General features: G+C 39.1%; 1 protein-coding gene across 6 annotated transcripts in view; it reads left to right on the forward strand.

The window, feature by feature from the left end:
* The window catches only part of KIAA1549L (KIAA1549 like), a 141,725-nt gene that overhangs the window by 89,745 nt on the left and 38,015 nt on the right, over positions 1-13,965 (forward strand). For all 6 annotated transcript variants that reach the window (XM_054068062.1, XM_054068058.1, XM_054068060.1 and 3 more), the window contains exon 13: positions 3,695-3,822. In XM_054068062.1, coding sequence (XP_053924037.1) covers positions 3,695-3,822 — 128 coding nt within the window. The remainder of the gene's footprint in view (positions 1-3,694; positions 3,823-13,965) is intronic.

A 13,965-nucleotide genomic window follows, 5' to 3' on the forward strand; every position in this document is an offset into this window, starting at 1 on the left:
GTCTCATAGGCATGCCAGTGTTGTACAAGTGATGAACCCAAACTTAACATGAGAGATGGAATACAGCCACTGATCATTTCTCAAATGAACCAAAAAACAGGACCTCGGCCATTGCAAGTTTCTGGAGCTCCACTGACAGACTCTGTCACTCCAGAACTGGACTCAATGTCTTCACTAGCAGAAGGACAAAGAATAGACTAAGAAGGAGTAAGAATAGACTAGATGATGTCAGTTCCTAGGGTAAAGTGGGCCAGATTTGCAGTTTCTTTATTTTAAGGAGTTCACAGGACAGGGTTGTAAGATCACAGACTAGAAGGTCCCCAGGAAGTTATCTGACTATTCTCCACTGCAGGGTCAAATATGCCCCTAGCTGAACTTTATCTAGGTTTTTTTTTTTTTTGAAGTCTTGCTGTAGCGGGACAATTGAAGCCTCCTCAAGCAATCTTCACTACCTGTCCTTGTTAGGAAGTTCTACATCATCTGTACCCTAAATCTTCTTCAGAATAGCAAAGGTCGTCTCAGGCAAGGAAAGGAGATTATTCCTTTATCCTAGCTGTTTTGCATGCTTCAAGTCCATTTTTCCTTGAAAATAATTTAGAGGGGAGGATCATTGGCTTTTAATTGCTGAAGAATTGATACTGAAGGGAATAGAGGAAAATAAAACTGTTAGCTAAATAGCCTGAACAGAGGCTGATTCACTTGTTGTCTAGTTTACTGGCACACAGTCCTTGCTTCTTGAAGGAACATCATAGAATCGTAGAATCATAGAATCACCAGGTTGGAAAGGACCCACTGGGTCATCGAGTCCAACCATTCCTAACACTCCCTAAACCATGCCCCTCAGCACCTCATCCACCCATCCCTTAAACACCTCCGGGGAAGGTAACTCAACCACCTCCCTGGGCAGCCTGTTCCAGTGCCCAATGACCCTTTCCGTGAAATTTTTTTTCCCAATGTCCAGCCTGAACCTCCTTATCATAACATAAAGTTATCATAAAATAAAGATTTCTCTGGCTAGTGCAGAGAAATTCTACAGAAAAAAATCAGATCTTCATAGTTTAGTCACCTCATCTTGTACTTTGTAATGCACAATGATATTTGCCCCTTCGGAGTAATGGAAAAGCTTGGAAAACTTGGCATGATATTGCTGTACTGACAGGGATGCACTGGAGCCATCTGCAGTCACGGGAGGTGCCACGCTGGGAGGTGTCAGGCTGTGTGGTATGGGGCTGCAGGACCCAATGTTGCTGCTGTTCATGGTGCGTCAATGTCCCCATTGTGGTCTCCACAAGCTGAGGTTTTCCTACAGGAAAATGGAAACAAAAAGTGTGTGGTGAGGCATATTTCTCTGGTTGTATAGTAAATCACCTGGAATACAGACAGAGCTGTCTGCAGGGAGTACCAATACAGAAGAGTAAGGCAGCTGAGTACTACCCTAGTTCTTGTCATTTGCCTCGTTGGGTTTGGGCGTAAGCTGTTTTTATGCAGGTTAAGTCTTTGCAGGAACTGTTCTTTAAAATATTTTGAAGCCTCCTGAAAGCCATACACACATATACACAGAGTAAACCAGCTCTATCAATGAATTCTCTAACAAAAGTGATTAAGCCCTTCACTCAGTCCTTTTGAATGAGCACAGAAATCTCCCTCTATGTAATCTATGCAACTTTAAGCAAATGTTGATAAGCCAACTTCATCCAGGAATTCAGAGGAAAGTTATTCTCATTATAAAATGTGTTGAACCTTGGTGCCTTTCTAACCAAATAACTGAGGGGTGATTACTTGAATAAGTGAGAACATGCAGAATTTTAGTCTTTTTTATTTTCAGGAGCTGTATCAGGGGATGGAATTTAATGGCTTCTGAAGATGAAGAAATATTTGTTGGCCTTTATGTATTCGGTCTTTCATCCAGGCTACTCTGCAGCCTGGAAAGGTCAATTTGCATCAGATTATGATGAAGTGTCTGGTAACTGATCAGAATATCTACTCTGATATTACCACTGAAGGAAGCTTCACAGTTAATAATATGATGACCACTTATAATGGATGAATATTCACGTTAGTGCCAGCAGAAGTCATTGTGCAAACCATACATGCTTGCATCTTTTCCTTGTTCCTAAGTTGAGTATCTTCAGATGTTGGTATGTCCCTGGATCAATTTTTTTTGCTGGCTTGAGATTATTCATTAGCAGTGACAGACAGGTTTATAAAGAAGAAATGCTACTTTTCAAGAATACTTGTTTTCAATAGTATTTCACAAGAAAATCCCCAGCCTAGCCTGGGCTGAGCTGGGTTGCACGCTGAGTCCTCCTAAAGCCCTGTGAGTGGAAAGAACCTATCTCAAACTCAAACTACTTCTACCTATGTTATCTTCAAAAGAGGGTCTCTAAGAACTACTCTTCTCATACTTGTCCCTTCCAGACCACAGTAAATGCTGTTTGCTTACAGCAGTCAGGGCAGTCAGAACTAGAGGTAAATGAACATTTCTGGTTGGCAATATAATATTGGCAGTAATTTACAGGGCATTTTTTTACAGTTGTTTACTTCAGTACTATTTTCTGTATGTAAAGCCATTGTGACCCCAATAGAACTTGATTTGATTTTTTTTTCATTCTAAATCAAAGTCTTTGTGACTAAGTCCATTTTTTTTCTCCAATGCAATCCTGCCATTGGCTGTGACAGTCCATTCACAGGTTGCAGACAGGTTGCATGAGTAACTATGTGGGTCCTGTTTTCAAGTATGAAATGAGTAACTATATGAGATGGTTTTCATTCCTGTTGTGGCAAATGTCATGTGTAGAAACAATGTGACAATGTGTCTGGATGTGAAGCAGCACCAGATTTACCATTTTCTACTTTGGCCTGCTTTTTCCAAGTTGCGGAGTAATTTACCCACCCCAAAAAGAAGAGAACTTCTGTAGAGAGCTTGTTCCCAGTGCAGCCCAGAGTTACACTGCTCATTTCTGTTCTTGCTCTTTGTTGGGACTGAATGCTCACAGCAATTCTGCTGTGGCCTGGCTCCTCGCCCTGTCTGTTCAGGGACCAGTTTCAGGACAAGGACAATGGCTGAGTAAAACAAGCATTTTCTTAGGAGTTTCAGCAAATAATAGTGCTTGTTAAATTAGGTTATGTGCAAAAAGGAAGAAAAGAAGAATTTTCTTATCATGTTGTGTGTGTGTACATGTAAAGTGAGTGAATTTTGCATTGTGGCCGATAAAACATTCAGATGTGTCCTTGCTCCTGCAGGAAGGTCAAACTAGGTGACCTGTAAAGGTCCTTTCCAACCCAAAGCATTCTGTGATACTAAATGCAGGCTAAATAATAAAGGAATTATTTTAGCCTATATGTAAAACAAAGGGCTACTTTGTTTTAGCTGTATAAATTACATTGAATTGATAACGAGGGGTTTTTTTATCCTCTGCAGTGCCACTTCTGCATTGTTCTCATTGCATGAGAAGTGTTTGCTTTCGATGCCACTAAGATGCCTGTCAGCCCTGAGCTAATTGAGAAGTCATGTTCTCCTACTGTCACACTGTTCCTGCCTTTGCTGAGTTTCTGTGTGCAGTTTATATTTTGTCTCCTTTTGGTACAAAATCAGATGTGAAAACTCAGTGATGCAAACTGTGCAAATGAAATAACCTTGAAATGAGGTTTATAAAGAACTCACAGCCTTCCTTGTTGCTATGGTTACTTGCAGCCGGTCCCCGAGTCAGAACGGCTCCATCATCAGCAATGGGTCGGGAAAGCCCAGCTCCAGCCGGAGCTCCCTCCAGAAAGTAATGGCACCGCAAAAAGTGACAAAAGATGAAGCAAGGAAAAGAAATGGTGAGAAGTGCTTCTTGATAAATGCTGCTTGTGGTTGTCCCTGTAGCCATACCCACACAGGCACTAGCTATGTTGAAATCATCTTTCTATACCTTCAGCAGCACATAGGCATTTTCTATTTGTAACTTGTTTGTGGTTTTTCTTTCTTCTCCTTTACTGCTATAACTGTTTCTCAACCTCACACAAACCAGAATGATGTTTACTCTTCATGTGGGCCTTGGCAAGTTTTCTTTTTTTTAGGTTTTTTTTTTTTTCCTTTTTAAATACCAGTAAACTTATGAAGACATGATGCTGTGTAGTAGGTGGACAGGTTTTACAGCTTTTTTATTTTCTCCAGTCTAGAGCCCTATGATGTTAATTTCCATTACTGTTGTTGCTGAGCTGCCCCAGATATGCCGTAGATGAATTAATTATGTAAAAATTAATTTGAGAAAGTGTGAGATGTCTAGAGTTTTAATTTCCATCTCTTATCATCCTCATCATACCATTTTGTTATTAACACTCACTGACAGCTTTTCCTGATACACCTAGGTTGTTACAGTGGATGTTTGTTGCAAGCCCTTGGTTGATGGTAATGACCTTGTGACTTGAGAATCAGGAACATTTGATGGCAATCCCCTTTCTTTCTTGCTTTTCCTTTGTCTATCTCTTTGCTTATTTCTCCTGAGTTGTAGCTTTGCTTCCATAACTACATTTTCTGTATGAATAGAAAATACTGTAGTTGAAACAATTGATCATTTCCCTCTAAAGGGAGGAAATTAAACTGGATGCGGTCTCATTAGATTGTGCCATGAACACAAGCCTGTTATTATTTGTTAAAAATCTAAGTGTGGAAAGGACTCTTATTATCTCTTGGATAAAGAGAAAATCCTAGTGTAGATAACTTCTTCTTTATCCAATATATCAATTCAGTAACCTCTGTGGAGGCGATTTTAGTATCAAATCGGATCCTCCCTTGAGGATCGTTATGCCTACTACTAAAGTGTTGTGCAAAGGCTTTTCTGGGTTAGCAGGAATACGGTATGATACAGAGACAGATACATAGCGCCAGAGATAGCCTTTGTTCTGCACAGCAAAATCATGGTGTTTTTGAAGTGTTCTCTGTTCTTTCCATTCATGTACTATACACCATTGCATCTTGTGGGGACTGTGTCACTGGTGCCACTGTAGTACCAGTTTGAAATTGCTTCACTGAAGTTTATGTGCTTCTGCAAATTCACACATAAAGAAGTGAAGTTGTTAATTTTCTTTTGTTGTGTGTCTCACCTGCACTGTCTTCCTCTGACAGACCTGAGGCTTTACTGATTCCTCCAGATCTGGAATAATAAGTGTTCTGACTGATCTTTCTCAGAGGTCTTCTTTTACAGTAGAGCACATAACCATATTCATTGTTCTGAGTTTTAAGGGTCATAATTATTTTTTCACTCTTTCAAATGTAGCTGATTTTACAAGACAACAACATGTATGGTTTTCAGTGTTAAAAGCTGTAATTTATGCTGTTTTTTCTCCCCTACCCAGGAAAGTCAACATTCAAAACCAGTGTCAGGTGAAGTTTATACATGTAGGCAAAAAAATTTAGTGAAGGGTTTTTTTTTTTTTATTTTCTTAGGTTTTAAATCTTCAAAGAAAATTGGTAAGAACTTCCAGTTTCTTTGTTAAAAGACTAACATCTAATATCCTCTATTCTGGTCTGAACTTTAGCACATTTCTAGAATATTCATGTGCTACTTACAGAAATGTTTCAATGTAGTATAAGGGAATACTGACCCATTATTTTAAATCTTAATTTCATTATAGTTCTATCTTGAACTTTGATAACAATAACTGGGCGCTTTTCAAGTTATGTGGAAAACTAATAACTACATTATTTATATGTTTATTTTACCTTCTCTCATCTGTCTTCTGAATAGAAACCTGAATAACGTTGTTATTTAATATGGTCAAGGTGCTTCTTGTTGAGATCAGCAAAGGAGCTATATGATATCTAGGCAAACATGCTTCCTGTATAATCCATTCAAAGTATGGTCACTTGTTGTTTGTTCCTACCACATGCTGGCAGCAATATCTTGAACTTGTGCAGCAGAAAGGAAAAGCTGGGTTTCCCTATTCGAAAAATAATGGTATAGCATATGTACAAAAAATGTAATAAATGATCTGTTTCCATCTGACTATTCTGATTTTGAAGCAACCTGTGCATGAAACACCTTTTCTGCAGAGCCCTCCTTCTAGTAGAGACTTCAGCTACTTCTGGAGGACCTTCCTTCACTCAACTACCATGGCCCTACAAAGGGTTGCCTAGTAGTTTCCAGGCACAGATATGATCTGTGAATAAATATGTTGTTCCCTAGTAAAGAGGTGGGGACTTGATAGCTGTAGGCATATCTTTTAAGATACGTTTAAGAATGTTTCCTGACACAACCCTTTCAGAACAGCTTCGGAGATAGAAGATGAGGCTATGGGAGATGAAATGGCCTCCCACTTAACCAGGATTACAGAGCTGGCTCCACGTTTATTTTTAGATGCATATGCAGATGTGTTTTTGACGTTTAAGTTGTTTGATCCTATTGAAATTGAAATTAAAAAAAAAAATAAAGGCACCCATTACTTTGCATCACAGAACTTATGCTTTGTTCCCCAGTGCTATGATTACAAACACTATTTTCATCTCGTATATATTTTGTTCTTTTTGCAGGGGTTTATCTTTATCCAGCGTGATTAGCAGCAATAGAAAATGTTGGCTGTTTCTCCTTCCAGTTTAAGAAAGAAGCTGCTTTTCTCCTAGTTCTTTGTCTGAACCTGCTCCAGATCTCTAGCCTGGCTGTAGGTTGATGCCTTTATGCGCATGTCAGAAAAAGAAGCAGCATATTTTCTTCTCTGAAAAGCAGCATCTTAAAGCTGGAATGAATCCCTTGATGGTCACATGTTTGATTTGGGGACTCCAAGTTAGAATAGCTCATTAGTTGCCATAGTTACAGACCAATTTTAGATTCTGTTTCTTGCTGACATTTAGTTACACAGAAAAATGACAGCACTGGATGTTACCTCTGTACATAAACTCCATGTGGCTTGTATCAAGATTGACTCTAAATGGAGTGTGTCAGGGCTGAGAGCGAACAATGTGAAACCAGCATAGACTGACAGGCTTGGCTTAAGGACCTGATGTTTTGGAGGATCAGGAGAACTCTTCAGCTCAGCCTTATTTCTACAGAAAATACAAATAATATATCTGTTTGCATTGCAATAACGATAAACTTCGGTAAGATAATTGCGTTTTTTTTTCATTTTGTTTTTCTTGGAAAACACTTATTAGTATGTTAGTAGAAAGCTTCCTTTCCAAAAGTTGGTGAGTTGTACTTTTATTTACTTTAGGCACTTAACAAGAAAAAAAAAAGAAAGAATTAAAGTATCTTTTTTTTTTTTTTTTAAATATGCATACATTTGAGGACTGTGAGATGAGTGAATCAGCCAACAGAGGTACTGGCAATTGCTGAGATGGGTTTGTAAGAGAGTGTGGAAGAGGACAACTGGATATTAGCGCTTTCACCTATTGTTTTATTGGGCATAGCACCATTCAGGGAGAAGCAAATGGCTAAAACCACATGTGCTTAAAGAACTCTAGTAGCTTACAATAAAAAGTTTCCTTTCACCAGCTCCTTACAAAATTAAGGCGGTGAAAGTTACCTAGGTAATTTTTTCCAACTTTTAAGTGCTTGATCTTGCAACTTTCCCGTTAGCATCTTTGGGAGGGCACTACTGCTTGTTTGTTTTGAAAAAAAGGAAAGCTTTCATTTTGTAGCAGTTCTTAATGAAGCACATGATTATGCTTGCTGGTAATTTTGGGCTGGTAACTCATATAGTTAAGCCCGGTTTTGAACCTCCTAATCACAAAAGGACACGCATCACAGGTGAATATTTGCAAAGTCAAACTTGTGTAAGAACCCTTCCTTTCCTCCTTCTAGGAATTCCAGCTGGAATAGTTTTTCTTATCTTCCAAGCATTTTGACATTGTTTTGAAAAATAGATATGACTTTTCAGAAATTTTCAGGCACAGGCCTCACTCCTTTTTAAAATATAAGACTGTAAGGTTGTAATTTTCTCTGTCCACGCAGAAACTGTCATATAAATTTCTAACTCTTTTTTATCATCTGTTCCTTATAAGGATGTCTGAGAATCAGGTGTCTGCAGGAACAAAGAACAAGGGAGGAAAACATGGCTGTATTATTGACAGCTAAAACCAAAGGGATTTTTGTATGTAACTTAGCCAAGTTATGATGCACTGCCTTCTTCATTCTACGGAAGCGTGGACCACCAGTTTTCACACTGTCTGATGTGGTAGCTCAGCGTCAGAGCCAGCTTTTCTGAATTTCTGAGCAGTTGTCAGTAGTGACTCAAATGAAAATGGAATATAGCAACAGCAATTAAATCCAATGGCAGCGAAGTAGCAGTCTGCTTTGACACAGAGTTAGCTGGAGGATGTGGCGTATCCTAGCAAACATCCACCACTATTCACCTGCCTTTTCTGTCCTGGGTGGCGTGAGATACAAACTAGGGTAGAAAGGACTTCATCTTGCCAAATTTCAGTCTTTTAAATCTGGCTTCCTAGTCTAACCTAACTGGGTAGGCTGTCTACTAACTCCAGAGGGTCACAGCTAACTAGGACAGCGATATCTGCTCAGGAGGTACTAGTCTTTCCATTATGGAAGGAGACCACACAACTGCATTGGAGCATGTGTGCAGAGCCGAAGTGAAATGATTCCCTCACGTGATGCCCATGTCTCTGAAAGGCTGAGAAATCAGAGTGCTAGATATAATTTATGGTGTAGAGACAGGAGTCTATTCTTTACATTGTTCTCTCATCCTGAAGCATTAGTTCCATTTGTCCCAGAAAGAGTGTTAGCAGGCATCTTTATCTAATTCTTCACTCCCTCATGGTAAACTCCTAGGCTTTTCTGGAGCCATTTCCTGTCATTTAACTGTGGTGTGTGTGTGCATGTGTGTAGAATTAACAAAATCCACTTGTTCAGCTAAAATCTTTTGTATTGGCCCCAGTTACTGTTCTTGATCCTCCTAGAAGTTTTACATGTTGATATTTAATTGTTATTCTCCAAAGATTTCAGCTTGTGTGACACAGTCTAATATTTCTCCATGTTGTTTCCATTTTTCCCTCTGGCTTTTTTTTGTTTATTTGTTTTTAATATAGAGAGCACTGTACCCTGCTAGCATCTTGCTGGTGACAGTGAACCCTTTGTTTTTTCAGATTTAGCCAATACCATGTTCTGTTGCTTTCTTCACTTGCTTTTGGTTTGTGAGAGGCATCCAAGTGTTGTAACCTATTCTGTGACCTTCTGAGCCACTTTTCTGAACCTTTGCACATTTCTACAAAAGCAAAAGGTGCCACTGCTTCACTGCCTCTTTCCATGTAAACAGAGTGGGAGAGCAGACAGCGCTTCTGAGTTGTCCTTACTGTGTGACTGGTTCCACCCTGGTGCTGTATTCACAGGCATGGTAGAACTTGCATAGCATAAGTGGAAAATACTTTCTGTTTGGCCTCTTTTAGGTCAGCATGGCTACCTTAGATTGCCTTTTCTGTTTGTCTGATATTTGGGTTTTTTTTTGGTCAATCTTTTTGATTGCTTTTCTGATTGCAAGAAGACACCTTAACCTATGTTGCTAGGGTGCCTGTTGCTACAGAGCTTTGAAGGAACTGGGATCTGCAGGTGGTTGTGCAATTAAATATCTCTTAATTCATGTCTACCTTCCCATCCAGATGAGTTTTACTCTGTGGCTTAATTGAGTCTGTCAGCAGTTTTTATCCAAGCAATAATGCAAATAGCGTGTAGAAGTTCATGCCATCAGATACAGTGGCAGTCTGGGTGGTCGTGATCTTTCATTAATACGTCAGCATTGGAGAAGACAAAGGCATAGTTTTGTTGTGCAAACAGAAATCTATTTCTGCAAAGATTTTTAGAAATCATAGAGCACTACTGTCTTAAAGAAGTGGCTTCATTTGTAGTTTCACATGCCTTCCCTGTCTTCTTTCTGCAGTCATCATCCTTGTCAGTTAAACAGTTTTTTAAAATTATTGAACGTGCCTAGGATGGTATTACAGAAGTGCCAGCTAAGAAAAGGGGCTGATGGATTTTCTACAAACATTATAACATACATGGTCTCATTTTGAAAGACTTTGATATTTAAATAGATGAAGCAGATGTGGTTGGAGAAGACATAACACAGAGAGAGAATCCTTGATCCTTACTTCTGCTTACAAGGACAGGATACATTCATAGAAATTGAAAGAAGCAAGCGGCTAATAGAGAAGTAGAGACCCCAAGTATACAGTTTCATAGAAAAAACTGCAAATATTGGTTTAGAGATTTCAGGCGACCTGCTTAGGTAACTCCTATTTCAGGATCCCAGGCAAACCCAGGACTGTAACACCTGAGGCATGTGGCCTGGCATTCAGCAGACTTTGCATATGAGAAAATAATACCCAGGAGAAAAACATGAGCTGCTTCCTTTCATCTGCAGGCCATCTGCTTCTCTGAAAATATATTTGTGCTGTTCATGGAAGGCTTAGAATCGCACTGTCTCACACTTGGGTGTCTTTTGGAAAGGGTATGTGTGTGTGCGTGCGCACACAAGTATGGTTTCTGTTGCACTACAGAATACTACTGGTATTTTACTTGCATGCTCCTAAACTTCTTCAGAATCATATGTTTCTGTACTGCTAAGAGCACTTGAATGACAAACTGAATGATTTAGATGATGTAGAAAATTTCCTGGTTTTTTTTCCTATACAAAGAGTTTTTCTTTAAAATGAAAATTATTTCTCCATTATAAATTTATATTCAGGAGTCAGGATTTCTGTTTGAAATCCACATACACAGGCTCTTCCCTAAGGAGACAGTCTTTTAGATCTGTGGCATACTTTCCTCTTGCCAAAATTATGATTATCATTCAATGTAATCTGTTTGCCCTCCTATTATTTTAAGCCCTTCCATTGCTCAGAAAATTCATTGCACACTATAGGTATGGTTTCAATGCTTGCATTCCCTTCATACAAAATAAATCTTTGAAAATTTTTAATGCATCATTGAATGACCTAAGAAAAGGCAGAGTACGTCTATCTGCTTGCAAGTGTTCCCAGCATTTTGGCTTTACGTGCTTTTCTTCATCAATGTCACTTTTTCTGAGAACTTCCAAAATTGGTGAAACATTTGCTTCTGACAGGACAGTATATATCTTTGTTTCAAATATTTGGCTGTGAGGTTACCTGGTCTGCAGGTAATTTAAATTCGGCCCCTCTTCTCTCCCTTCCCAATGTATTGTGATTTGGAAGAAGTGTGAGGGAAGATAAAGTGGAGTGAAAGAGAGCGGAAGAAGAAATCTTGTGTGGTCTTTATATTGAAATCTTAGGCTGACAAAAGTATTACTTTATTTTTTTAATATATATAAATTAATTACTAGATAACAGATTATTCCACCTGTCTAATTATTTCTTAACCATTCAGTGCTACACAGTCACTTTTCCACGGGCTGAAGGACCGGTGGCACGAGTGGGTAGCACCATCTGCTGGCATTACTGGCTGGAAATAATGCAGGACTGCACTGAACTAGGAGGACAGCATCCATGCAACAGCTTTACTGTAACAAATCTTGTATAATAATAGCTGCAGTGATGTGGAGATAAAGTTTCAGTGATGGTCCCGCTCTTCAAAACCCAGGGCCATGCTGATCTTCCCTGCAATGAGTACTCAACCTGAATAAATGGTTGCTTTTGATGTACTTCAGTTGCATGAAGGTTAGGAAGAGTAATTCAATCTCAATGGATCATGTGGCATGAGATATCTAGCACAAGATATTTCAAAGATGGGAAATCACTGTTAACTAGGTTATTAAGTCAGGTTTTTGACTTTTCTGCCATTGAACTTCTGAGTCTCACTCTGTGAGCACACAGTGCAAGCAAGATTAGAACAATGAATGCATAAAATGTTGGTATGAATCTGTTTAAAAACAGAAATCAAAAGCATCATGTTAAATCTGTGTTGCTAACTGTAATAAGCAATTGTGCTTATTGTCAGTAACTCTAAAGAATCTCTGGGCGGTTTTCTGAAGTTTCCCTTCCTGTTCATTGCTTGTCACGCTGAGTATTTGAATGGGTAGGCTGGCCCAGGGCAGGGACACGCAGCAGAAACCAACACTCCAGGACTCCTACTTTTCTCTGAACTCCCTTTGGTTTGTTTTTTAAAGTTTAGAGATTGCTGTGGTTTAATCATGCTATAAACACTTGCTATAAATTCTCTTGGAAAGCAATGGATATTAAAATTCCCACAGTACTTGCTTGTAGTTCACTGCCAATACAAACTATAGCAGCATGCCAGTAACTGCAGATCACAGACTTTTTAACGCTCATTGGTGAAAAAACAGGCAATGGAAAAAACCCTACTTGTATATATAAATGCCAGTTAATGGACAAGTGCTAAGGTGCAGTAGGCTTTCCTGTTCCTAGTCCCATTTGGCTATTATTTCCATGCCAACAGACGCAGGGGATATGCTCAACGATGAGAGAGCTGATACTGAGGTTCCTCTTTGGTGTTAATGTATCACATCAGAAGTAGCTGTTGTCTGTAATTCCTGATTCTCTTTATCCTTAATTTTTTTTTCTTTTAAATGAGTCTTTGAACCAGAGGAATTCTGTTTAATTAAGCACAACTCTTGCTTTCTGATCCTAAATGAGGTCTGAGGAAACAACCCATGCATCTGTAGCTAGTCATGCTCTCTGCGGGTGCCTGGAGATCACTGCCGAGGTCTCAGCAAGCGCAGTCCTTCTGAAACACTGGGGTGGAAATGCAGCTGTGTTTTTTGGTGCTCACTTCTTGAAGCAGGCTACATAGGGGATGTTTGGAAAGAATTGTGTTTTGCAAGTTGATGCTTAGCCAGGGTTTTTGGGCACGCCTGGCTCAGGCAAATGTTGAGACAGGCAGCCTAGGACAAGGGATTTTGCAACTTCTTGGTACTTTGACCACTGATGAGATACTATCCAGGCTCACCTGAGCTGTTATCATCATAAAGATGATGATGAAAGACCATCTTTGTCAGTGAAAACCACAAAGTTTTTCTGTATTGGAGATAGTCATGTCATAGTGGAGGTACCTTGTTAGGGTAGTGTGGAAGTTCCAGTGATGAATTACACAGAAGACCCATCTTCCATAAAGGCATCTAGTGACTTTCATGAGAATTAAACTTATTTAAAATGCCCCTAGGGGAGAACATTCATGCTTCACTTTTATACTCATTGTAATGTAAGTGTTTTCCTGTTCAAATGCAATCTATGATAGGCAAATATCTCTTCATTTGATTTTGCTGGTGTGGTGTCCTGTCATCATAGTCGTTAGTGGGAGTCTGGCAGTTAATTTCAGTGAGCCAGGCTTGTGAGCCACTGGCTCCTGTGAGTATACAAATTCAGAGTGTTTGAATGACCCCAGGAAGGACAACAGGATTTCAAACCCACTAAAGAATCTTTGGACAGTTCTGTGGAGCTGGAGGGAAAAGGGCAGAGTGATTTAACGTACCTATTTCTTCAAAGCTCAAATAGTGTCAACTCCAGTCCACACTGAGTACAGACAGAAAGATAATGAGCTTACTCAGTGGGTTCATATTTTTTGTTACCACTGTCAAATATTTTCTTACCAAAATCATTGGCTGTCTAATTTATAGAAGTCCATTGTAATTTGTGCAGTGATTAAATATTAAAACAGTGTATTTTCAGAAGAAATAAATTTAGAGCAGACCACTTTGTTCTTTAGCAGAGGATCTCTGCTCCTGTCAGTCAGAAGATAGAGCAAACATTCTTCGCTCTAATAGCATAATTATTCCAAAATGTTTGCAAGAATCTCTTTGTAGAATTTGTGCTCATGCTTTAGAGTCATTCTTTTATTCCAAAATGAGGATAGAAGTTTTAAGGATCAACAGCTGACAGGGTGATGCAGTTTACAAATAATAGTTGAAGCAGAAAGGGCCCAATTGTATGTGAAAGAGTTATCCATTTATATAGAAAACTAAAACTAAAGGTGCTTCACCATGCTATTTAATTTTAAACATTTGCAGATGCCTTCTTCTGTCTTTTAAAAAATTTTAATGGTG

Source organism: Cuculus canorus, chromosome 5, assembly GCF_017976375.1.
Source record: "Cuculus canorus isolate bCucCan1 chromosome 5, bCucCan1.pri, whole genome shotgun sequence".
Classification (NCBI taxonomy): domain Eukaryota; kingdom Metazoa; phylum Chordata; class Aves; order Cuculiformes; family Cuculidae; genus Cuculus; species Cuculus canorus.